This window comes from Uloborus diversus, chromosome 2 (genome assembly GCF_026930045.1).
Source record: "Uloborus diversus isolate 005 chromosome 2, Udiv.v.3.1, whole genome shotgun sequence".
Classification (NCBI taxonomy): Eukaryota; Metazoa; Arthropoda; class Arachnida; order Araneae; family Uloboridae; genus Uloborus; species Uloborus diversus.
The window spans coordinates 14,069,618-14,096,037 of record NC_072732.1 but is presented as its reverse complement, the minus strand read 5'-3'; the positions used below and the strand labels follow the sequence as shown (position 1 = coordinate 14,096,037).

Genomic DNA, 26,420 nt, shown 5'->3' with positions numbered 1-26,420 from the left:
TATACTTTTCTTCAGAAAACGCTGAATTATAACTAGTTTTCCAGCTTTTTTTACCCGAAGACAATTTTTGCACTTTGTCCATATACTTAAGCTACAATATCCTACAAGTACCCGACATTTCCCTAAAAAAAGACAAAAAAACCCACATTTCTTTTAAAAAACCCAATTTTAGTTGGGTTTTTTGGGTTTTATTTAAAAAAACCCAAAAAACCCTGGGTCCATGGGCTTTTTTTAAAAAAAACCCGGGTTTTTGCCAACCCTGGCGGATACGGATCTCCAAATGTTTTTACCCAAATCAACTACCCAAGTGTAGAATTTGCTACGGAAGGTATTCCCGTTAGGATTATCACACTGTTTCTTCAAAAAATGTCATCTACGGCGAAAATATAATCAAGACTATGATTTACTCTTTAAAGACACATCCGTTAAAATTGAGGGGGAGTAAGCTAATTTCTAGATAACTTGGTAGATGTAGGATACAGAAGCAAGAGTGTAAAGTTGCTTCTGGAATAGAAATATTTTTTCGCATTTTATTTCAGCATAAATGCAGCGTTGACCCATTCCACCCGACTTACCCCGACCGAGGAAATACTGAGCTGAGAACACCTCTACAAACAGTGAATAGAGAATTTAGTCTCACTTTTTGAAGGATGCCGAGAAAAACCAAAACGAAGAATAACATAACAACAATAACAAAAACCAATATTAAGTTAAAAATTAAAATAAAAAAAATATATATATATATATCCCAGAGGGCCGACCTCATATTGAGATGAATTTCGCGGGTCAGAACACGCATTGTTGGCAAATATGAACTGACAGCAGACAGAAATTTTAAATCCTTGAGTTTTTTCTCCTTATCTTCCGACTATGAAATCGCTACCAATCACGCGTATACAGGCTTAGAATAGCATTTAAAATTTACTTAACAAGATTATAGCTCCTACTGTATATAACTTGAAAGTTCCAAATAAATATGAAACACAGAAAACTTCGTTCTTTCAATTAGGGCCATTATTTTTACGTAAGGGTAGCTTTTACTACCATAATTGCAAGAAACGTTAAGTCAGTTTTTAATTAATATCGCCAGTAATTAAAGTTCTACAAAAACGAGGTCAAGCTAAGAACACTTTCGATCAAGTCACCTTTTGAACGAAAAAAGCAACTATCAAAATCGGTTCATCTGTTTAGGAGTTATGACCCCACAAATAGACACACAGATACACACTTTTAAAACTTATTACCCCTTCTTTTTTGCGACGTGGGGCAGAAATTGGCTTCGGAAATGATCCCTTATAATTTAAACGGAATTAGAGTCCTTTATTCAAATATTAAAGAATTTTTAGAATAGAAAAGATCCGTTTAAGATCCGCCAAAAAAGTAACGGATACGGATCTTTATTTTCCCTCGGATATCCGCGGATATGGATATCCGGAACATCACTAATCCATACATCAGCTCATTTGTAAAATGAAGTAAAAAAAAAACTTTTAAAGCAGTCTTTGGCCAGCGTGCATCATTTTCCCCAGTCCCCACATTCAGATCATTTAAAAGATGCAGAGAAAGAAAATATGATGTGGAAATGGAATAAGCATATACAGTAGAACCTCTCAATAAGGGACACTAAGGGGACCAAATATTTTGTCCCTTAAATAGAGGTGTCCCTTATTCGGAGGTGGATGAATTGATTCACGCCGTGTACTTAGTAGTATAATATCACAATAAACATCAGCACAAAGACAATTAACTCTTATTAAATACTGAAAATGTTTGTTAATATGCTAAATAAAATTCATAATTATTCAAATTTCTAAGTTTATATTATTTTATCAGTTAAAATGTAATCAGAAATTTTGTAATGCCAAAGTTTTGTAGCATATAGAAATAATTTTGAAATAATTCATTACATGTATTTGCTTTATGTTATGTAAATTACAATGTAATACTATGTGAAATAAAATTAATGTTCAAATTTTAAGTTTTATATCCAAAGCTAATTAGTTGCTGTGCACTCTTCATCGGCGCTGAACCTACTTAAATACGTTGTTGAGTGGGCAAAACATGCACGTTAATTTCAGCAAGTTTTTTTTTACAATACATTACTTATTTCCTTCACATACCTATGTTTAAGTCGAACTTAACTCAAATTATATTTTTGGAGGAAAAATGAAACTTGAATTCCAGTAAATTCATGCGCTTATGCATTTTTGGCTTTGTGACTGTCCCTTAAACAGAGTGTCCCTTAGTTGGAGGTAAATACATGGAAGTCCCTATTCAAAGGGACTGGGACCAGAAAAAATGTCCCTTAAATAGAGGTGTCCCTTAACACTAGAAAGACGGCGTTTTGCGTATACCTAGAAAGACGAGCAGCGGTCACTTTGACCGCCATACTTAAAATAATAGAAATTTCCTCCTTTCGGGATTTTCAACCATAGAAAAGATTTGTTTCATAATATCAAAGTTTAATTTAACAATTTAATCCTAATATAGTCTGCAAATAAGTCTCAGATAGCTTTTTTTTATTTTACGTTCGATCAAGTGAAATACACATGCTTTACACAATTGGCATCGAGAAAGAGGAAATTTGTACAAAAAAAGAGGAAATTTTCTTATCATGTAATAACTAACAAGTACTATAATCAACCATGCATGTGTTTGGATTAAAAAAAATCTCAATATCGCAAGATACCGTACATTACTATCTTTTACAGTATTTCGAAACACTTATGTTATCACGTCACCTGTATATCAGTCATTAACAGTTTTTTGTTTGGAAGTTAGAACAAGTGCTCGTAGTTTTATTTCCGCATAATTTAATTTCACACTATTTTAATCTTTTTCCTGAGGTACTTATTTATTTGCAGCAAAATTGATCAGTGGAGGTGACTTGGAGGAAATTGGAGAAATAGGAGTTCTGTTTTTGAAATTTTCCCCTTTTTTTCGGCGTCGGACCCTTTTCCCTTTTTCTTTCACTACTTTTTATATTTTGAGCCTCAGTTTTTATTAGCGAGGTTTCTTCTCATTCTAATTTAGAAGAACAATCCTTTTCTGCAAATCTAGGCTCCGAAAAATATTCGCAATAATCTCATGAAAGCAAACTATTCTCATCGCTAGAAATATATTTCTCTTCAGATAAGTCAGACTGTTCATTCGAACCATAATCTGTTTTAGATATAAATCTGCAACAGTTTCAGGAGTTAATGTTCCTATAAGTTTTGCTTGTCAACGGTTCATCTCGACATCATGAAGATAATTATGTGACTGAGCACTTCATTATCACCGAAGAAAATAAACGTCAATGCTTCAAGCAAAACACATGTTTTGGTGCACAAAACAATTCCAGCAAACATTTTTGTAATTTACCTGTTTATATTTCCTTTTTTTTAGACCCAAAGTAATTTCACGTGTCCAGTCACATGCTTTTCAAATTTACCTTTCCCAACTTTGCCCCCTGTGCAGATAGCAGAAAACTGAAACCATGCAACCAGCAGATGTTTCGCATTTTCGTAACAGTTCAAAGAATCAAACCTGACCAGCAGGTACTACTCAAGCTCAAAAGAACATTATTCACCCTGACAACTAACAATAGTCCATAGTACACACAACTGATAAGCGAAAAAAGAAGAAAACGGATGCATAAAGAAAGGTTCACTTAGCGGTCAAAATGACCGTAGTCAGTCTTTCTAGGTATAAACATTTATAGCGACTATAATAATAATCCTAAAAGGAAAAAAATTACTGTTGTAAAATCTTAATAAATAGTTAGGAAAAGTCAATGAAGGAAAAAGAGTTTGAAAATTAAACGCAGCAAATATGAGCATTTGAAAATCGTTTGCGGTCAAAATGACCGCTTCCGTCTTTCTAGTGTTAATGGAGGAATCTTTCAGAAAGTACTTAATTTTCAAGGAAGTTTTCCCTTACATTTGAAGGGAGTACTAAAATGTAAATATTCAAACCTTAAAACTTACAATTAAGGGAGGGGATTTAAATATATTACAATACATTTTTGTAACACAGACCTTTTTAAAGATCGCATAAATAGAAAATAAATTAAATTACATAATGACTACAAATTGAGGCCTGAATTTTACGCAGAGTTTTGGATTTCGTTGAAAGTTACCACCTCTATGCCAGGGTTTAGGCAGAACTGCATGCGATATATCAGACAGCCTGATAAATCACACCCAGAGACGGCAGTTTTGTTCTTATTAGAACTTAAAAGTTTGGATTAGTGAATAACCAAGCTGGAAGAAGATGTCATCCAGGAGGACAATGTGTCAGTTAGTTGGTACTCTCAGCTTCAATGAGATGACATCTGCCTCCAGCTATGTTATTCACAAATCCAAACTGATGAGTTCGAATAAGAATGAAACTGCAGTTTCTGGATGTGATAACTAGGCTGTCTGGTATATCGCGCGTAGTTCTGGATTGTGTAAAACTCTCCTCAGTTTACTTATTCAACCACGCATTGAATCTGGGCCCTAAACTTGCTTCGCTATGTCCTATTCACTCAGGGGTGCCCACAGCCGAGGGGGGGGGGATTATGGCGCAAGTTGGCCACATCAATTCTTTTTTTTGAGGGGGGGGGGGGGGGCAGGGGTTGTGGATTTTTTAAACTCTTTAATTTATTTTTTATTTAAATTATTTATTTTATTTTATTCTGTTTATATTTTATTTCATTGTTTTATTTAGTGTTTGTGTACGTCATTGACGTAGCACAGAACTTTTCTAATAAAGTAATAATAACAATTGTAAATAAATAAATAAACAAACAAAAGAACAGGCAAAAAGGGATAAGAAAAAGGGGGGGGGGGGGTGGCCATTGAACTTGGGGGGGGGGGAGCACTCCTGTATTCACTTCACTTTGAGGGTGAATCAGGGTCTTAGTCCACTTTGTAACAGAAAAGGCTCTCACTTTACTTGGAAGATCCATGAGAGAGATTTTTTCCCCTGAGGATATGAACAAGATATGACTACCAAAGTCATTAGACCATTCATTACCAAATTCATTTTCTGACAACTACAATTACTTAAACAAGTTACAAAGTCATGTGTTCCAAATATGATATTTTTGTAAAAATTATTGGGAGAAAATAAATTAATGTTCATAAAATAAAGTTTTGAAAGTAGACAATACAAAACTAAATGAAGAACTTAGTAAATGATGACATTACACAGAGAATGAGTGACTTGAAGAAAATTAACTTTTTAAAAACTTTTAGCTTTTTCATTCTTTTTTTTTCTTACTTTACACAGTCAGTACTTTTCATCAGACAATATTTTTACAACTGTAGGGGGCTCACAGAAGCTCACCAACCCCCGAAGATTGCTTCTCAATCCTATTTTATTCGCAAAGATTTTAAAAAGAAACAGATTAAAAACACATTATGAATTCCCTTTGGAACAAAAAGCAACCCATCTCCGGGTTTCAAAATACTTTGTACCAAACTGCAGAGCCATAAAGGCCAGGGTTGGCCGGATTGGACCCAATTGGGTTGGACCCAGTGGTTTTTTTTGAAAAAACCCATCTAAAAAAAACCACTATTTAACCCACTTTTGGGTTTTTTTAAATTTTCTGAGAATTCTCTTTAATTAATTCAAATACTTTCACAATTTAAACTTCTTTTTTATTTGTTCTTCACCACAGACAATGGTTATAAAAAATGAATTTTGAGCTTTAATAGTATTTCTTAACTGTTAACGGCATTAAAAAAGTTCTTCAAAGATTTTAAATAAATATATTTAACTTTTTTCTTTAACTGGACAATAAATAACTCAAATTATCTTGACTAAGTCCTGTCACGTCTGATTTTCTCAATATTTGTAGATTGTACAGAGGAAACTATTCTAGCCAATAGTCTTTCGTGTGAATTATTTTCGTCACAAATCTCAAACACACACAAGGTATATTTTTTAGAAATTAACAGGTTTTACAAATGGTTGGACGGAAAACAGAATAGGATGTAGAGTATTTTCCTTTTCTTACCAAAAAGTTTAATATTCCTTACTCTGTACACAGAAATAGAAAAACAGGCAACATAAAATTCAAAGAAATGTCTTGATTAAGCTGGAATTCAGTAAAAAGGGATTTAAACTATTTGAGGTTCTACAGTAGTTTCGCATAACAAAATGAAATACAATAAAGTAAAATGCAAAAAAAAAAAAAAAATAATGTAGTAATTAAAAACGAGCGTACGAACAAAGATTTTATCACAGGAGAAGTAACTTTGCCGTAACTGTTGGTAATCATGGAAACTAAAAAATCTGAAACTTCACCATTCTTGGATTTTGTCGTCTTTTATACTTTTCTTCAGAAAACGCTGAATTTTCCAGCTTTTTTTACCCCAATACAATTTTTATGCTTTGTTCATATACTTATGTTACAATATTCTACAAGTACCCCACATTTTCCCTAAAAAAAGACAAAAAGCCCACATTTCTTTTAAAAAACCCAGCTTTAGTTGGGGTTTTTTTTTTGGGTTTTATTTAAAAAAACCCAAAAAACCCTGGGTCCATGGGCTTCTTTAAAAAAACCCGGGTTTTTGCCAACCCTGATAAAGGTTAAGGGGCTTTTGAGCATTGCAAAATTGCAGTCTTGTACATTTGAAAAGTCAGCTTTCATGTTCGTGGTCTCTAGAAATATATTTTGTTCTTTTACTCCGGGCTTGAATTGAGCCTAAGATTTCTGTTTTAACCGAAACCCTTAAAATTTGCGAATAAGATAGAAGAAACAAACAAATCTAAAAGACATAACTATGGCAACGCCAAATAAAACATTAATAATTTGAATGGAGATGAGATTCTTAGAACTTGATTAAAACGGCTTATAACTTTTTTTTTCTCTTTCGAGATAGAAGCTTAGTTTTTCGACCATAGGTTGAGTTAGATCTGAAGTAAAAAACGACGCTCTTTCCAGTGGTGTCAAAAAGAAAACTGTGCGACAATTCCTTCACTTTTTACTGATGGATTTAATTAAGAAAGTACTGCCTAAATTTCAACTAAGCCAAAAAAAATTTAAGCTAAAAACACAAATAACAACCGCCGTAATTAAATTAGAGCATTCAAACAAATTGCATAGAACATGGAAAATTCCACCCTTTCCAACGATATATAATATTAATATATGCAAGTAATTTTCACACATTTAATAGGCAAATTACACGAAATTTGAGCTTAAAAAATGAATTACAAAAAAACTAATTTGAATTAAAAAAAATAAAACCCCAGATGCACACCCTTGAGGCTTGAAGTAATTTTGTACAAAATTTCAAGGCAATAGGTGCTATGGGGTCTCTTGACTCATGCCTGCCACAGACTTATTTCCAGAATTTCTTTGAAACCTTACCTTTATTTACTATAAAGAGATAATGTATGGAAGTTGTAAATTTTCAAATTTTTCTGCTGTAAACTTTCTGCTCTAATTTTAGTCCTTCTAAGTCAGTTTTTTCTGTTGAGAAGTGCTTTGTTTGGGAAGAAGACAGAAGAACAGGGTTGGCCGGATTGGACCCAATTGGGTCGGACCCAATGGGTTTTTTTTGAAAAAACCCATCTAAAAAAACCCATTATTTAGCCCACTTTTGGGTCTTTTTAATTTTTTGGGAAGTTTAAAAAAAAATTAATTTAAATACTTTCACAATTTAAACTTCTTTTTCATTTCTTCTTCACCACAGACATTGGACATAAAAAATGAATTTTTTGAAATAGTATTTCTCAACTCTTAACAGCATTAAAAAAATGTTTCAAAGATTTTAAATAAATATATTTAACTTTTTTCTTTAACTGATAAATAAATGGACTCAAATTATTTTGACTAAGTCCTGTCATGTCTGATTTTCCCAATATTTGCAGATTGTACAGAGGATACTACTCTAACTAAAAGGCTTTCATGTGAATTATTTCCTGCAAACACTTCGCAAATCTCGAATAAACACAAGGTATATTTTTTAGAAATTAACAGGTTTTTCAAACGGTCGGGCAGAAAACAGAACAGGATGTACAGCATTTTCATTATCTTACGAAAAAGTTTAATATTTCTTAGTTTGTACACAGAAATAGAAAAACTGGCAACATAAAATTGAAAGAAATATCTTGATTAAGCTGGAATTCAGTAAAAAGGGAGTAAAAACTACTTGAGGTTCTACAGTAGTTTTGCATAACAAAATAAAATACAGGAAAGTAAAATGCAAAAAAAAAAGTAGTAGCAATTAAAAACGAACAATAGATTTTCTCACTCGAGAAGTAACTTTGCATTAACTGTTGGTAATCATGAAAACTAAAAAATCTGAAACTTCACCATTCTTGGGTTTTGTCGTCTTTTATACTTTTCTTCAGAAAATGCTGAATTTTAACTAGTTTTCCAGTTTTTTTACCCCAAGACAATTTTTGCGCTTTGTCCATATACTTACGCTACAATATGCTACAAGTACCTCACAGTTTCCCTAAAAAAAGACAAAAAAAAAAAAAAAAAAAAAGAAAAAACCTACATTTCTTTTAAAAAACCCAGCTTTAGTTGGGTTTTATTTAAAAAAACCCAAAAAACCCTGGGTCCATGGGCTTTTTAAAAAAAACCCGGGTTTTTGCCAACCCTGCAGAACAAAAAAAAAAAATAATAACAATAATGGTAATAATAACATGTTCATCCACAAGAACATTTCTTTGACAAAGTCACTTAACATTACATTAACCAAGTTCTTCAAACTTATTTGCATTTTGTTCCATTAATGGCATTTTTTTTTTCAAAAGCATAAAATGAAACATGCAGAAAGAAAAAAAGAAGAAGAACTGGTACAGATGTAATATACCCCCCCATTTGGCGACATTCGATTTTTTTGCACAAAATTAAAATATTTTTCTCGCCAATGAGGCGATAATTTTTTATGCATGGCATCCCTGGCCAAACTAACCTGTGTTTAGCAACCCGAAGGCAATCTTACAGATCTGTTCAAACTTGGTTGTTTGGGTTTCACGCAGGAGAGATATGTGGTGTTGTTTCGTGCAAAATACCTTACAGGAATGCTTATTTTGTGTTAGTTTAAATTCAGTAGTTGTGTTTTGAAGTAAAAACATTAGAAAATGCCAGTTTCTTCAAACTTGAAGGTTAATTAAAAGTTAACTCCAACGTGGTGTGTATCTGTAACGTGCCATTGTCATATGATGTATTGTTTTAGACTGAGTGTGAATATTTATACCATATAAAAAGGTAAGTTCTTTATTTTAGAATTCAAAAAAAAAACCTCTCACTTTTAAAATTCTTTGTTTTTACAAATCCTTGAGGAGTTCTTGTAGTTTTTAACTTTATTTTTACTGTATGTAAATTAATTTTACAGAAATAGTACGGTTATTTTGTTCTAAAAGTTAATTCTTATCGATGCCACGAATTATTTAGACATTAACGTGCCTCCTTTAGGTACTGAATTTTATGTTAACAATTGAAAGTTCTTTCGGTTGTACTCTTAAAAATGCTGAATTTTATTAATAAATCTGCACAATAATGGTGCATATTTCACACTTAAAACTGTGTCATTATTGTACACTGAACGGAAGGAGCCACCCTTGGGTGTACATACACATGAATATGCATAATATACATAAATATACATAATTGTGACCATACTCCGACTGTAATGTATATTAACAGTCGGAGGGATAACGGACCGAGCGGAGCGAGGTCCTGGCGAGCCAGAGGTCTCATAGTACTTTCGTCGAGCCGAGGTCTCATTACGAAAGTACAATGAGACCGAGGGCTCGTATCCCAGAGAAATGATGAAAAAAAATTAATGCATTAATTTCGACTTGTAATTAATACAATAATTTATTTCATTGTATTTTAATATGTTTACAAAAAACTCCGGCCCTGTACATTTTTGAAGCATATATTCGTGATGTTTTTTGTTTTGCTTTTATGGTTTTTATTGTGTTCTGAAGTGCTTTGATCATGTTTTTTTTATCTGATTTTTTCCTGTTGGCGCTAAAAAAGCATCGCTAAGAACGATGTATGACATATGTCGTCATACATCGTTTTCTTGGCGACCCTTTCTCGGCGCCAACAGGAAAAAGTCGCCAAGGGTGGGGTATATCACATCAGTTCCGAAGAACTTTAGTTACCTTGTAAAACCGGAATTTATACAAGAATATCAGCAAAATGGTCATGCAAACAATGACGCCCATCAATATGAAAGCATTTGCAAAAGACTGCCAAACTTTTGTTGGTGTATCTACTGTCTGATCAGTGAAAGGTGTGTAGACTCTACAAGGAAAAGAAACAAAGATGAGAATTTGATTCTTCATTTATTTACACTACAATTTAAGAACTTAGTGCAACATGGGCACAGTTGCACTTTTTGCCAAAGGGAGAGCTCCAAACAATACATAACAATTATTCACAGGTAGCATTATGTTTCAAAATATATCATTGAAATGTGTTTTATAGAGGCCAATTCTAACATAGTATTGAATATAAAGACAAAATCTTTAAAAATGAACTTAAAAGACCTCTTTTCCAGTGATTCCTGAAAGTTTTCAAAATGGAGCTGTCCTCTTCTTGCACAGAGATCTTCAATTTTAAAATTCAACTAGGACGACCTACACTCATTTTCCAGTGAAAAAAATCAAGACTTAGCACCAATTTATTGACGAAAAACTTACAAAACTTGTTTTCAATTAGGGAAGATAATTATAACAATGAATAATAGGATTAATATCTTTAATCACGGATCTCCGCAGAACTAGAAAAAAGGACAGGATTATCTTAATATTATAATTCTCATTCAACAGGAGTCAGATAAAATAGTAGTTAAGCCAACTTAGTTGTGTTACCTATGTAAACATTACAAAAAATATGGCAAGAAGCAATGAGTACAGAATGATTTGATAAGGTTCTGCAACCTCTTTCAACTTGACTGTACAACACCATCTCATTAATTTATTTACTACACATTAAAGGTTGATACTGGCAGCTGTCATTCGCCAGTAATGAGTAAAGTTTTTTGGCAACCAGAAAATGTCATATCAGTCGCCAAAACTGGTGACTTACAATTTTGTTTCCAAACAAAAATGCAAAATACCGATTATATATTAAAAAAAAAGACATTGTCACCGCCATCTGATGAAAAAACATTGGCACATCTGCCTTAAAAAAATATTGAAAGTCCAGTGTTTTTCGTTGGTGGGGGACAAACTTAAACATTTTAAACTTCATAATTAAAAGTGAGTATCACATAGGATTCTTAGTTGAGTAACAATGGGCCCAGTACACTTCAAGTTTCGTTATGAACCAAATTTCGGATTGCTACCGAAAACTTTATAATAGTGGACATTTATCAAACAATTGCCCTAATGAGTGTTTTAAGATGCCTTTTCATAGAAATAATTGTATCTTATACATTTGCAAATAATTGAGCAATACAACAAATACAGTTCAAAGTTGGAAGATATCGGAATAAAAACTTTGGAAACATTTCTGAAACAACATTTGAAAATCTGGACAATTTCCTGATTTTAGCCTAATCCTTTTATCTAAACACTAAATAAATAAACACTGACACCTTCTGATGTAATTTTAAATAGTCTGATTGTTAATTATGGACTTTAACTGCAGTAAACATCTGAACTGGTATATTAATAGTGCGAGAAGCACAAAACTAGATGCGCAACTTTCCCACTTCGTTGATCGTGTGGAATGCTACACTGTGAGTTTTGATCATCCTTGCATGCTACATGGCATTGACGCATGGAAAAGAGATTTCATAACATTTTAAGCAGTAAGGATAAAAGCATAAGTGTTAACACTTAGTTATTTCAGTCCAGAAAATTTCTATGAACTTTAGTTGGGAAAATGGTGTCAAGAGAAAAATGATCTACCTAGTTTATGTGACTAATCAGCACATTAAATAAATATTCATTTAACTTTAGGGATGCATGCTTTTAGTTTGCTTTTTTTGCATAATGTCTTTATTATTTGGCTTCATAAAAAGAACAATTTCATTTTCCACAAAGATGTTTGCAATTCTAAGTTTTTTTTTTTTTTTTCCGTTTAAAGGTTTTTTTGATTTAATGTATAATTTTGTGAAATTGTATAGTTAAAGGCATGCATTAAATATATGAAATGGATAACATTACGTAACACAAAATGAGGCGGAATGAATGGGATTATGTCTGAAACATGATTAGAAGTAGCCACCAACAGCATAAACGTGGCGACTAACTTTTTTTGGGTGTATTAGCAACTGGCTACTATCAATTTTTTCAGGCTCAAGCCTTACTACACTACACATCATTATATAATTGATAAAAAAAAACACTTACAGATACGTGTTGGTGTGAGTATAAAAGGTAATTGAACTTGTGGTGGCAACAACAACCAGCATGCACAAAGAAACAGGAATGAAAAGTTTGATCACATGTTTGGCACCATACTTTAATTCTTCCTCCTCTTCTTCATCCCACGATTGCATGTTGGGCCTACAAGTAAATTAGAGTGGTACATTTTTTATGTTGAAGACAAAAAGCAAGGATAAGCAAAATAAAATAGCGTAAAGATGAATGAAAATAAGATTCATGAAGAAGTGTATGCTCAGAAAAAAGGCATTGGTTTACACAAAACCCAACAAATTGCTTCACAGAAGACTTGAATAGGGATCCCACCATTTGTTTAAAAAAAAAAAAAAAAACTCAAGGCAGAAAATAACTAAATTCAAAAAGTTGAAAAATTGCTATAGCAAAATCGTCATTCAAAACTAGGGATTGATTTCGAACCCTTGGGGCCCTGGACAAAGATAAAATTAGGGGACCTCATATTCTTTGTTGTAATACCGGCCTCCATCACCCAAACCTTTTATATTGTGTTGCAGTATAGAATGTTTTATACGGGATCCAGAAAACTGGGATCTTTTTTTGGAATTTTTTGAATTTCCGAAATACCAAAAAGAATATGAATGATTTTTTTAAAATACCTCACAATACAGGCCAGTCCTTTGAAAATTTTGCAGGATGAGCAAAGGGTATATACTCAATGCATTGTAAGGAAAAAAAAAACATCAAAATACATGCAAAATGCATTTATATTATGATTTTAAAATCCAAGGGGGGCGTGGGAAAAGATCAATTTACCTCTCTCCCCTGATTGCCCAAATGACAAGTTTGATATAATTCACATAATTTCACAAATTTAGAATAAAAATGAATTTCAAAGCTGAAGTACATAGGAAAATAAATATAAACATGAAATGAAGGAATAATACTTAAATTAATACTTAATATTGAATCAATACTTCATACACAATTCAAAACTCGTCTTGAGAAAAATAAAGATTTTAGATTAAACGGGACAATTTTTAAAAAATAATGTAATCTTTTATTTTCTTTCAAAGTCCCCTAAATAAAGGGATTTTTTTCAAAGATTTTTTAAAACAGGAGCTTTTTGTCAGAAATTGAGAGAAATGCTCAAAATCGAAAAAAAAAAAAAAACTAGTACAGTTTGCTATGTATGACATTACATTTTCATCCACTAATTTCTTCAGCCCTGATAATCTAGTAGAGCCACATCAATTATTCCCTTAAGTCGAAGGGACCAAATAAAAATTTTGTTACAAAAAGTCAAGCATCACAGAGTAAGAGTCAAAAAGGATTGGAGCTATTACTTTATAGCCATAAATTTACAATATACAACTTTGCAGTAAATGATAGCAACTGTATTTTTAATATATCATTACCTTCATTATTCAAAGAAAAGAAATAAAAAAGATTAAATAGGTAGCTAACTTAAATTAGTAAGGTTTATCAGCAACTTGAGAAACTAATTATTAGACATAAAATATTTTTTTTGCTATAGTAATTAACTTCTATATTGAATTTATGCATTAAGAACATTTTTAAATCATAAGTCCTTTCTATTCAGTCTAAATGTCTATTGCAGGAGAGGGTAGGATTTTAAAATCATATTCTTGGAATAAGATTTTTAAAATATCTCAACCCTGTCCTAGCTCAAAGAAATTAACTTTTGAATAGGAAATTTTCCGACTCATAAAAAATAATAATAATGAAAAAAATTAAAAATTAATTTGAATTTTGACCTCTTGAATTCAAATTATGTTTTTCGCAATCACGAGTGTGTGTGTGTGTATGTAGGCGTGTGTGTTTATGTGTACCCATCTAGACTCCCCGCCCTGCTCCACCCGAAGGCTTTTCAGGGAACTAGCTAAAGCTAGGGAGCCTCTCGTCGTCTAGTGTATGTGTGTGTAGGCATGTGTGTTTGTGTCTGTGTGCAGGCATGAGTGTGTGGGTAGTTGTGTGTATGAGTGTTTGTATGCCTGGGGGCGGGGTATGTGCATGTGGGCATATGTGTTTGTGTCTGTGTGCATGCATGCATGAATATGTGGATAGTTGTGTGTTTGTGTGTGCGTAGGTGTCTATGTATGCGTGTGTGTATGTTTTTGAGTGTGTGTATGTGTTTTTTTTTTTTTTTTTTATTAAATAATTTTACAGCATGCTCCATGACGCGAGTCATACCACATGCATCCACAATCTATTACATTCAGCTAAAGATGCATAGAAAACAAAACGCAAATCAGGTGTCCTTACAGCGACAGACAAAGATGAATAACAGATTGCAAAATTCAAAGACAAAGAAAAGGAATATTGTGAATAAATTCCAGGAATTGCACAATGTACTCAGGTGCAAGCAAATTTTTCAGTTTTGGAGGCCACGTTAGTCCACTTGTTATAACTTGTTTATAAAGTTCATATCGAAGAAAGTCATACTGAGGACAAAAGAATAAAACATGATCAACAGTCTGAACTTCATTCAGGTCGCAAGAGCACAGAGGGGAGGTCGCGTGATTGAATCTAAATAAATATTCTCTAGTTCTGCAATGTCCAGATAAAATGTGTATGTGTTTGTGTGTGTATGTGTTTGTGTATGTGTGTAGATGTATGTATTTGTGTGTGTGTGTGTACATGTGTGTAGTTATGTATGTATGAGGGTGTGTGTGTAGGACATGGATGCAACCTGGAGACGGCTTTCTCAAGAGGAGCAGCATCGTGAGGAGCCGGTCGACGGTGATGCTGCAGAAAGTGCTGGTGGGAAAATAAAATGATAGCACATCAAAACAGATAAGTGAGAACAATAAGCAATCGTGATTGCTCAATAAAAATATAAATAAATATTCAGACTCAATAAAAATTTTTGCTACAAATTCAAGAATGCAACAGTATAACGTTAGTCACTGAATGCTTCGAACCTCGGGGGAGGTCTTCCGACAAAACAAGCGCCACCTGTCGAGCCATCTGCAAGGGCCTGCCCAGTTTCACCATCTCGGAAGGATACTTCTGTGTCCACCGGTCCATTTGCTTGCTGAAAAGGGGAAAGCAATAAAATGTTACTGAACCAATCCTTTAGGAAGCAGATGTTTCAAAAAACAGGCATAGTCCAACTGCAGAAATGTAGCACCAGCCAATCATTTCAGAAACAAGTCTATTCCTTAAAATAGGTAGAGAAGTAAGAAAGGATGTGCGCCATATTTAAGAGTTTAGTGACAGTTCCGAAATAGGAACGAATTTTTATAACAAGTTTTATAAAAATGGAAATAATTCTACTTCTGTCATACTAGCTCATAAAAATTATTTGCGATATTAAAAAAAAGAAAAAGAATGCTTGCTAAATTTAGAGTGTTTTTCAGCATTTTTGTGACATAGAAAAAAAAAAGCTTAGAGCACTCAAAGATAGAAGAAAAAAATAACATGCTGTTCAAAATTTATTGCCTGCAACCTTTATTTTTAATGCATTGTCGTTTTGTTTAATGAAGATCAGGAATATTTTGAGGGAGATACTTTGACTTTTAATTGGTATTCAATGGTTGAAGTTTTTTAAAAACTATTATTAATAACATACGCAATTTCAAATGATTCCTTAGGTGATCAATTAAAGTTGAAATGTTAAATTTGCAGCAATTACTGTATTTAGTTGCCAAAAGAGTAAAAATGATAAACTTTGTATTCTTTATTCTAATTCTACCGTCACTGATTCATTCTAGAATTTTCTTGTGTGTATCGCACTACCTGAAAACGGACAAAATTCTGAAATATGGTGTGGCCAAGTGCCATTTACTGACAGCCAGACTTGAGAAAGGACAAGAGCAGCAAACATACATTCCTTACCGGCGAATACATTTCGTTGCGACCCCCCACCGAGGGGTCAGACACAGACTGGGGCATCCTGTCCCTTCCGCTGGCCAGGATGGACTGCAGGCTGCTATCTGTCTTCGAATACTGGCTGTTGACAAATGACGTCATCAGTTTGGTGTTTTCTGTGGCTGATTCACCGTCACTCTCATTCATAAGCTGTGAATAAAAAACTACATCACATGACATCATCCATGAAAAGAAAAATAACTCAAGTAGATCTGAAAATTCAAGTTTCCAGCCAGTTTTCAGCAAACTTAAAGAGTCAATGGCCAAGAGAGTCTTTTCATGAAATTACTTGGCTTGTCTAAGATAATCACACATATGGATACCTGAAGACAGGCCTGTCTTTGCTAAGATGGATCCCCAGTAGCACCAGAACGTTCAAATTCGGTACAGAAATCGTGTTATTGGTCAAATGATCGGTATCTCGTTTGACTCTCGATTCACAGTGGTTCTCGAGAAGATCGATCTTCAGACAGACAGACGGACACGAACAGATTTTAATATTATAGTGGATGCAATCATACATAATATGTCGTAATATGAAATTTTTTGAAGCTTCAGGGTATACACCATACGTCTGAGATGTTAAAGAATTATATGGTGTACATGGAAACCCTATGAGAATGCCCCTGAACATTGTGTGCAATCTACACATATCAGAGCAAATTCGCAGACTGGCCTGAAGTTCAATGATGACAAAGAGGGGATTCCAGATGACAAAGATATCAGATCCGGATCTGGTATGACAAAGAGGTTTTTCATGGGGCCGTCTGTGTCAGATATGAATTTTTGAACATATTTTACCCGTCCCCCCTATTGTCACACTTGTCGTTTACTCCCCTCCTTCCCTTATTACATACAACTCTTAATTGCATAAACATTGACATTAAAAATGTTTTTATTTCAGCCAAAATGAGTGATGTCATAATCCTTTTCTCTTTGGCACAAAAAGAAAAACGTATTGATTTTGCATATGTGACTGTTACAACATTGTTTCTTCAGCATTCATGAAAACTTTAACTCCAGGCCCCGTTTAAGGTGGCCAGGAGCAAACAACTGCCCTTACCTCGCGTTGGGAAATTATAAAAGATTAAAGTATTGAGCACATGGTTTTTGTTTTCCGTTCTTTTTCGAAGTAAAATGAATTAACTACGATCCGCTAGCTCTCCTACTCCTGGAAAAATTGAAATAACGGGCTTGTATCTTACATTGTTCATGGACAAGCATATCATTCGAAGCAGTTTTAAAGTGAAGCATACCTTTTTACTAATAAAAGACAATGTATTCCTCGGGAATAACAAGCTTTTAGTTTCAAAGAACAGTATCAAAACATAGAAATTAATACTTGATCCTCAAAACGACTCCGTTTGTCAGTTTGTTTTCCGTGTTGACAGAACAGATTAATACAAGCATTTGAGAATTCAAACATTTTTACACCAGATGACAATAACCACTAAGAATAAATTTTCCCGTCTGCACTAAACAGAAATTTTACTTACTTAAAGGTTATCAAATAATACACAGGGCATTTAACACTCTAAAGTCTGAAAATACAAAAATTCTTAAATAATGGAGTGGAGAAACGAGCGAAGAGAAGATACCGCGGAAACCTCAGGATCCTGGAGAGGAGAAGCAGAAGAATCGTTTCCAAATTACTTAACTAGGGAAAAAGAGCAAGCTAAGACATTTTAAAATTTATATTTATTTTTGATTAGACTGAACTTGATTTGACGGGAGTACTTAATTCCCTAAGGTTCTCTGTTTTTTACGTTGTAACTTGTGAGCAACTGAGGTTGCGTTCGATGAGCACGACCGAGAGCGACCGGTTAGTTAATCACGTGACAATTAATGATCACGTGCTCCAATCAACCAATCAACTGCTTAGAATGGTAACCGGTTGATCATAGAACGCTGCGGTTTGTAACCGGTTACTTACTGGTCGACCGGTGAGGTTTGTCGAACGCATCCTGATTAATTGCGTATTTTTGTAACTGTAACCGCGATGATCCGTAACTGGCACGTTGTTGATGTGTAGAAATTGGAGAGAATTTTAATATTTTGTTTATTTAAAGACCTTTAAGAGTATCCAAAGATGCGGCCATTAATGCTACATGGTCATGAAAGAGCGATAACGCAAATCAAGTATAACAGAGAAGGCGACCTTTTATTTTCATGCTCGAAAGATGCCATTCCTAATGTGTGGTATTCCATCAACGGCGAAAGACTCGGGACGTTTGACGGACATAACGGCGCTGTATGGTGCATCGATGTGAACTGGGATTCCACCAAAGTGGTGACTGGTGCTGCCGATGCTAAATGTGGATTTTGGGATCTCGAAACGGGGACGTGCCTGACCATGGTGAATACCGATACCTCGGTACGTACTTGCGGGTTTTCTTACTCGGGAAAGCTTCTCATGTATTCCACCGATCGATCCATGGGCAAACAGTGCGAGATTCGAATCGTGGACACTCTGGATCCGTCTCAAATGAGCGGGAGTGGCCAGATTTGCAGCATACCCGTCACGGGTCACAAAGCAACGAGCGCTGTTTGGGGACCTTATGACGAATATCTGCTCACTGGTCTGGACAACGGAGCCCTAGTCAAATGGGACATTAAATCGTTTCAGAAAATCGCCTCTAAACAAGAGCACAGGGATGTCATCAACGACATCCAGTATTACAAAGACCAGACCATGTTCATCACGGCCTCCAAGGATCACACGGCTAAGTTGTTCGATACGAAGACCATGGATCTGATGAAGACCTACAAGACTGAGCGCCCCGTCAATTCGGCGGCCATTTCGCCCATCAGGGATCATGTGGTTTTGGGCGGCGGGCAAGAAGCCATGGATGTGACGACCACCTCGGCGAGGGTCGGAAAATTCGACGCTCGCTTCTTCCACCTGGTCTTCGAAGAGGAATTCGCGAGAGTAAAAGATCATTTCGGTCCCATCAACAGCGTGGCATTCCATCCGGACGGCAAAAGTTACAGCAGCGGGGGAGAAGACGGTTATGTGAGGGTGCACGTGCTAGATTCTCCGTATTTTGAATTTGATTTTGAGTATTGATTTACCACGTCAGGACTGAAAACTTTTACAACTTGTTTGCTTCAGTAATAGAATTATAAGTTACAATATTGAATTAAAACTATCTGAAATGCCTGGTGTAAAATTACATTTCCCATACCACGTCAGGACTGAAAACTTTTACTACTTGTTTGCTTCAGTAATAGAATTATAAGTTAAAATATTGAATTAAAACTATCTGAAATGCCTGGTGTAAAATTACATTTCCCATACCACGTCAGGACTGAAAACTTTTACAACTTGTTTGCTTCAGTAATAGAATTATAAATTACAATATTGAATTTAAACTATCTGAAATGCCTGGTGTAAAATTACATTTCCCATACCTCGTCAGGACTGAAAACTTTTACAACTTGTTTGCTTCAGTAATAGAATTATAAATTACAATATTGAATTTAAACTATCTGAAATGCCTGGTGTAAAATTACATTTCCCATACCACGTCAGGACTGAAAACTTTTACAACTTGTTTGCTTCAGTAATAGAATTATAAATTACAATATTGAATTTAAACTATCTGAAATGCCTGGTGTAAAATTACATTTCCCATACCACGTCAGGACTGAAAACTTTTACAACTTGTTTGCTTCAGTAATAGAATTATAAGTTACAATATTAAATTAAAACTATCTGAAATGCCTATTGTAAAATTACATTTCTCAATTTATATATTAAAGCTACTTAACTTCATATCTGTAAAATCGAATTTTATTGGAATTCGTTCTAATTGCTATGCTGATTTGTTGGTGTATTTCTCATTAAAATGGAAGTTATTCGATAAGTTGTGTATTTTCCGTGTCGGTTGGTGTGGATTTTTTTTTGTCAAAACTGACTTTTTAATGATTAGGAAGATTGAATGCAGTTGAAGTTTGTTGACTCAAATTCGCTTATTGTGAAATAATGCCTTGCTTGAAATCCTCATTTGTTATGTTTTTTCAGAAAATAATCATCATGGTCTAGAGATTTTTGCATCAACAAGGTTTAGCTGTATTGTAAATCTAAAATAAATTCATGAAGCTCGGTTAAATTCCCCCCCCCCCCCTTCTCCATATATTTTAATTACATTTACCAGGGCTGTGGAGTCGGACTGATTTTGGGGTAAAGGAGTCGGAGTCTTTCGAAAATATGCCGACTCCGACTTTTTTTCTTTAATTTTCACCGACTCTCCTTGCATTTTTAAAAAAACTGACTACTTATTAATTTGATTACATGCTACTAACAAGAAAATGCTTGTCATTGTGGCAACCAGCCAACTTGATTGTTTATCGAGCTTTCTATAACAGCAACCTACGCCGTTTCCTAGTTTGTTCATTTTTTGACTTTATTTTGATAGCAATGTCAGCAAACAGTTTTGTTGCCTAACATTTCCTAAGTAATCACTTTCAAATAAAAATAATAATTTTTTTTAACCTTGATTTTAGTTATAAAATAGTAAAAGGAATGTATAAATCGCTTGAGCAAGTCGGGGAAACTTCTGAAGGTGCTTAGTAAATTCAAATAAGTGTGTCGCTTGGCCCAAAAGCGCAAATCCAAAAAATCTGATAAAATATAAATGTTTTTTTTTAATCTAAATACTTTATCCAAGGAAGCTTGGTTATCACTAAGAAGTTCAAAATAAAATCAGTACATGATTTCTTGGTTACAACACTCAATAATTGTAGTTAATTCTAAAAGCCTAGCGTTGGCTATTGAACAGGGGTCTGTCCAGGATTTTTCTTAGGGTCCCTTTTTTTATTTTGGTGAAAAATCGATTTATTTTGTGAAAAAGCCAGGGTTGGCAAAAACCCGGGTTTTTTTTAAAAAGCCCATGGACCCAGGGTTTTTTGGGTTTTTTTAAATAAAACCCAACTAAAGCTGAGTTTTTTAAAAGGAAGTGTGGGTTTTTTTGTCTTTTTTTAGGGAGAATGTGGGTACTTGTAGCATATTGTAGGCGTAAGGTATATGGACAAAGCACAAAAATTGTCTTGGGGTAAAAAAAGCTCAAAAATTCAGCGATTTGTGAAGAAAAGTATAAAAGACGACGAAACCCAGGAATGGTGAAGTTTCAGATTTTTTAGTTTCCATGATTGTCAACAGTTAAGGCAAAGTTACTACTCAAGTTATAAAATCTATTGTTTGTTAGTTCGTTTTTAATTACTACATTTTTTTTTTTTTTGAATTCTACTTTATTGTATTTCATTTTGTTATGCAAACCTACTGTAGAACCTCAAGTAGTTTAAATCCCTTTTTACTGAATTCCAGCTTAATCAAGACATTTCTTTCAATTTTATGTTGCCCGTTTTTCTATTTCTGTGTACAGAGTAAGAAATATTAAACTTTTTCTTAAGATAAGAAAATACTGTACATCCCTATTCTGTTTTCTGTCCGACCGTTTGTAATACCTGTTTATTTCTAAAATATATACCTTGTTTATTCAAGATTTGTGACGTGTTGGTTTGCAGAAAATAATTCAAATGAAAGCCTTTTAGCTAGAGTAGTTTCCTCTGCACAATCTACAAATATTGAGAAATCAGACGTGACAGGACTTAGTCAAGATAATTTGAGTTATTTATTGACCAGTTAAAGAAAAAATGTAAATATATTTATTTAAAATCTTTGAAGTATTTTTTTTAATGGCATTAAGAGTTAAGAAATACTATTAAAGTTCAAAATTCATTTTTATGTCCATTGTCTGTGGTGAAGAACAAATAAAAAAGAAGTTTAAATTGTGAAAGTATTTAAATTGATTAATTTTTTAAAAAACTTCTCAAAAAAATTTAAAAAACCCAAAAGTGGGCTAAATAACGGGTTTTTTTAAATGGGTTTTTTCAAAAAAAACCCATTGGGTCCAATCCGGCCAACCCTGAAAAAAGCAAATAATTTTGGTGGGAGGGGGGTGGGATTGTAAAATGAAGTTTCAAAATGGGTGTTTTTGTGATTTTTTTTCCGTTAATAATATTAATTTCTGTTAAATAATTGAAAAAAAAAAAAAAAAAAAAAATCAAGCAGTGGTTGAGCATTTAACTCTTTGAAACTCTTAAAAATCTCAGAATTTCGTTAAAAATATCTAAATTTTGTGATTAAAAAAAAAAAATAAAAGGAGAATTTATTTGTTTATCTCTTAACAAAGCGTACTAAATGTCAGAAATTCGAAAAATCCGATTCTCAAAGCGGATGTAAAGAGATTGCAATTCTCAAAGTGAAGGCTTCAAAAGTATAAAAAACATTTTGTAAAATAAATATTTTTGACAAAATTATTTTGGAATTGCATTTTAGAGTCCTATGATAAACATATCATTAATGTCTGGACACAGTTGAATCAAAAAAATAAATAAATAAAATAAAATAAAAAATGAACCTTTGATTCAGCATTTAAATTTTTTACTTCTAAAAGAAAAATGGAATTCTGCTTTAAAAACTTAAAATAAGCATTGTTACAAAAATAAAGATACTTCATTTATTTGCATCCTAATAAAGTGAAGTTAGCTTCGAGTAAAGATCTTACAAGGAACCAGTAGAAGGCTAATTCCTCTCCAATTGCTACAGTTCGTAAGATCGCTTTTCTTAGGTATACACCCAATCTGGGTTTCTTTCCATGATTCGGGAATAGTTTCATTTTTTCAGACGTAATTAAATAATTTGTGCGGCGTGTTTGCACTTGTATCAAGATCCACTGTAATAACAGGGTTCGTACGCCCTTGAAAAACCTTGAAAAGTGCTTGAAAAAAAAAAGTTCATTTTCAAGTGCTTGAAAACCTTGAAAAAGTTTTAAAACCTTGAAAAAGTTTCTTAGTGCTTAAATTCTCTGAAAAATCAACGAATTGTGCTTAGAAGTTTTAAAAAAGTATTTCACCAATGCAATTTTCTGAACATGTGTTCAGTATGCAACATCGCGAAAAATTGCTTCCGTGTTTGGGATTTCAATCCTTTTGCATCTTGTAAATATTTTGATGTTTTTTACAACCGAAAGATATTTTGACATATGGTACCTTAGATTAGTTTATCTTTTGTTTAATTTCATTAATTAACAAAGAAATTAATTTGGAAACCATGACAACATTGAACTTACTCGGGTTTTGCGGAAAATTGCTCTTGTGTTTGAAATTTCAATCTTTTTGCATCCTGCAAATATTTAAATATTTTGGCTAATCAAATGTTAGTTTCGCATATGCTACCTTAGATTAGTATATTTTTTGTTTAATTTTAATAAAAAACAAATGAATTTATTTCATGGGAAACATGCCACGTCGAACGAGCTCAGACTTTGCGAAAAATTGCTTCTCCTGTTTGAAATTTCAATCTTTTTGCATCTTGCAAATATTTAAATATATTCACTAATCGGATGTTATTTTCATATTTGCTATCGTAGTTTAGCATATTTTATGTTTAATTTCAGTAAAATATAAGTTTATTTTATGGGAAACATGACAACATTAAACTTAATTCGCGAAAATTTGCTTCCCTTGTTTGAGATTTCAATCCCTTTGTATTTTGTAAATATTTTTATGTTTTTGGCAATTAGTAGTTATTTTGACACTGCTACATCAGATTAGCTTATTTTATTTTTTATTTTAAGAACTAAAGAGTTAAAGAATTTATTACCTTGGTCTTGTTTAATTATTTGCTTATTTATTTTTGCAATTTTGAATGATTATCTTTACCTAATTTTTGGTCATAACAGATTTAAAAAAAAAAATTTAAATTTCAGCAGTTGAGCACCTAACAAATTAACTTAAAGTTTGTATTTTAAATATAAAGTTGATTTATATAATTTTATTTATAAGTACATCATTTCATCATGTCTGCTAAAATAAATAAGGTGTATAACAGGGGTGGTTGTGTTATGATTATTCACATGAAATCCAGTAGTGCTCGTTTTTATGCTTTTACCTCCCTATATCTCCAATTTTCCCCTTTTCCTCAAATGTTCAAAATTACTACTTTATTAAGGTTGTGGGTACTTGGAGCTTACTGAAAGAGGCTTTAATCAGCAAAGGGGTAGATAGCTTAAGGAGGGTCATTCATCTTCATTTGGATCTAATAAATTGACCAGTACCAGCCTAGCTAGGCCCAGTGCCTGCTGCTGGTTATCAACAGGCACTGGGCATGGTATTTCTATGCAGAATATTTTGACTTAATAAACTATTTTATGAATTGTATGCATAGCAAAAGTTATTGTTGTACATATGTATATTCAAGTAACAGGGTCTTAGTTTTAAAAATTATTCCCCCCCCCCCCCCCCTTGCCCCATTTTGCTCTTTGAAACTTTCAGGTAATTTTTTATGAACTCACAAATTACAATTACACCTGAATATTATTGCCTTTCTAAATTTAAATTCTAATTTCAACAATAACCCTTTTTTTCCCAAAATAAAACTACTTTTGTCATAATATATGTCAACTTCTTGTGAATATTTTCAATTTCGAAATATGGCTCTATAAATCTGAACTTGCACATTTATTGTCTATTGCAAGTTTATCAATGAAAGCTGAATAGGCTCAAGTTTACATTCAGAGTATTTATCACTGCTTAAGCTGCTTTTATATATTTTGAGGTGTAGAGACTGGACTGTGGACTTTCATCAACTTATCTTACTTCCTAATTTTTAAATTTACTCGAGGACAGTTGAAATGCCTTATTGGCTGAACAGCTAATAAATACATACGAATAATTGATTTGTATACTTATAAATGATTTGCAAACCTAATATTTTTAGAACTTAATAGTGCAAACTGAAATAACTTTCTAGTTAGTGTTTTTGTCCTAACCGCCCTCATATTGTAATAAACCACTTTATAGCTATTGGAAATAAATGTTGAAACCGGGGGGGGGGGGAGGGAGTGACTTCAAAAACTCCTCTCTGGCAATGCCATTGAACTTGGGTATTTTAGTTTCTTCCCATAAAAGTTAAAAGCACTTATGAAAGGTTTTTTTTTAAAGTATTAATTTGCTGATTCTAGAAAATATACAAACCTCTGACTGCTGCAACCTTTGAAAAACCTCAAAATTAAACCTCTTGGTATCTGCTTCTCTTTATGACCAAACTTTTCAAACATTTTCAGAAAAACTTTCAACGCAGTAGATCTTTCATCAAAGCGTCTCTCGTTGTAGAAAAAGCAATTTTGTTTCCCTATACTTTTTTGTATTATTGCCTTATTTCTATGTGTTTGTAGTAAATGAAATCTGCATACAATATTTTTAGTACAAATTTATGATATTGCCTTGAAAACAAAATTTTTTACCTTGAAAAGTACTTGAAAAGTGCTTGAATTTTTTTCTGCCTAAAGGGTATGAACCCTGAATAAGTTCTGCAGTTAAATTATCATTTCCGCTTGCTTTCCCGATCCTTTGCAATTTTATTGCTTTTTTCATTTCTTTTGTTATTTCATTTAACACCAAGTCCAGTTCATTGATCTCATCAAAAGGCGAATCAATGTTCGAACCAGCTGAACCCTGGTCCACATTCAAAAGTTCTTGAAAATGTTCTCTCCATTTATCCTCAATTTCTTTGTCTTGTGTAAGAAGTTCTCCGTTTTTATTTTTCATTCCGCAGTCATTTTTTCGAAAGCTTAACTGTTTAATAATTTTGTAAACCTAACCAGTGTTACCAGCATCGTTAGCTCTCTGAGCCTCTTCCGTTAGTCTCTGGAAGTGGTTTCTCTTGTTGTTTCTCGCAGAGTATTTTACCTTACGGTGCGTTTCCCAGTATTTCTTCTGATAGTTAACGCGCAACCTTTCAGATTTACACAGTTATTAATCTTTCCCTTCAGCTTCTTTCTTTCATCTCTTAACTTCGAAGTATCTACAGTTATCCACTCCTTTTTAGCTGCTTTATCAGCTTTTCCAAGTACTTCCTTCGCAGTTGCATTATAGGCTTCACAGCAACTTTACCACACTGATTCTATTTTGTTTTCTCTATCGGCCTCATCATCCGACTCTTCAAACACTGGAAACCTGTTTTTTAATTCAGGGACAAAATCCTTCCTATAATTACTTCCCTTCAGTTTTTGGATATTATATCTGATTTACTCATTTTTATTTTTTCTTTCATTTCTTGCTAATTTTAGTTTGATCGTAGCTATAGCCCATCACACAACCCTCCTCTTTTACCTGGGCTTGGGACTGGTATAGGGACGAGACGAACTCCAGCCTATGGCAGAGTTGCATCC

The 26,420-nt window shown here is 33.4% G+C and overlaps 2 protein-coding genes across 3 annotated transcripts in view; one reads left to right on the top strand and one right to left on the bottom strand.

Moving 5' to 3' along the window:
- Positions 1-17,789, bottom strand: part of LOC129216872 (presenilin-1-like) — a 41,881-nt gene extending 24,092 nt beyond the window's left edge. Inside the window, exons 1-5 of one of the 2 annotated variants that reach the window (XM_054851087.1) lie at positions 17,682-17,789; positions 16,144-16,335; positions 15,237-15,349; positions 12,304-12,459; positions 10,105-10,246 (exon numbers count right to left, since the gene is read on the bottom strand). In XM_054851087.1, coding sequence (XP_054707062.1) covers positions 10,105-10,246; positions 12,304-12,459; positions 15,237-15,349; positions 16,144-16,332 — 600 coding nt within the window. In that variant the 5' untranslated portion in view covers positions 16,333-16,335; positions 17,682-17,789. The remainder of the gene's footprint in view (positions 1-10,104; positions 10,247-12,303; positions 12,460-15,236; positions 15,350-16,143; positions 16,336-17,681) is intronic. The other variant, XM_054851088.1, reaches the window with a different exon arrangement.
- Positions 17,790-18,187: 398 nt separating this feature from the next.
- On the top strand, positions 18,188-20,051 carry LOC129216871 (eukaryotic translation initiation factor 3 subunit I-like). The gene has a single exon (XM_054851086.1). The coding sequence runs from the start codon at positions 18,275-18,277 to the stop codon at positions 19,250-19,252; it is 978 nt and encodes a 325-aa protein (XP_054707061.1). The 5' UTR covers positions 18,188-18,274; the 3' UTR covers positions 19,253-20,051.
- Positions 20,052-26,420: the final 6,369 nt, after the last annotated feature.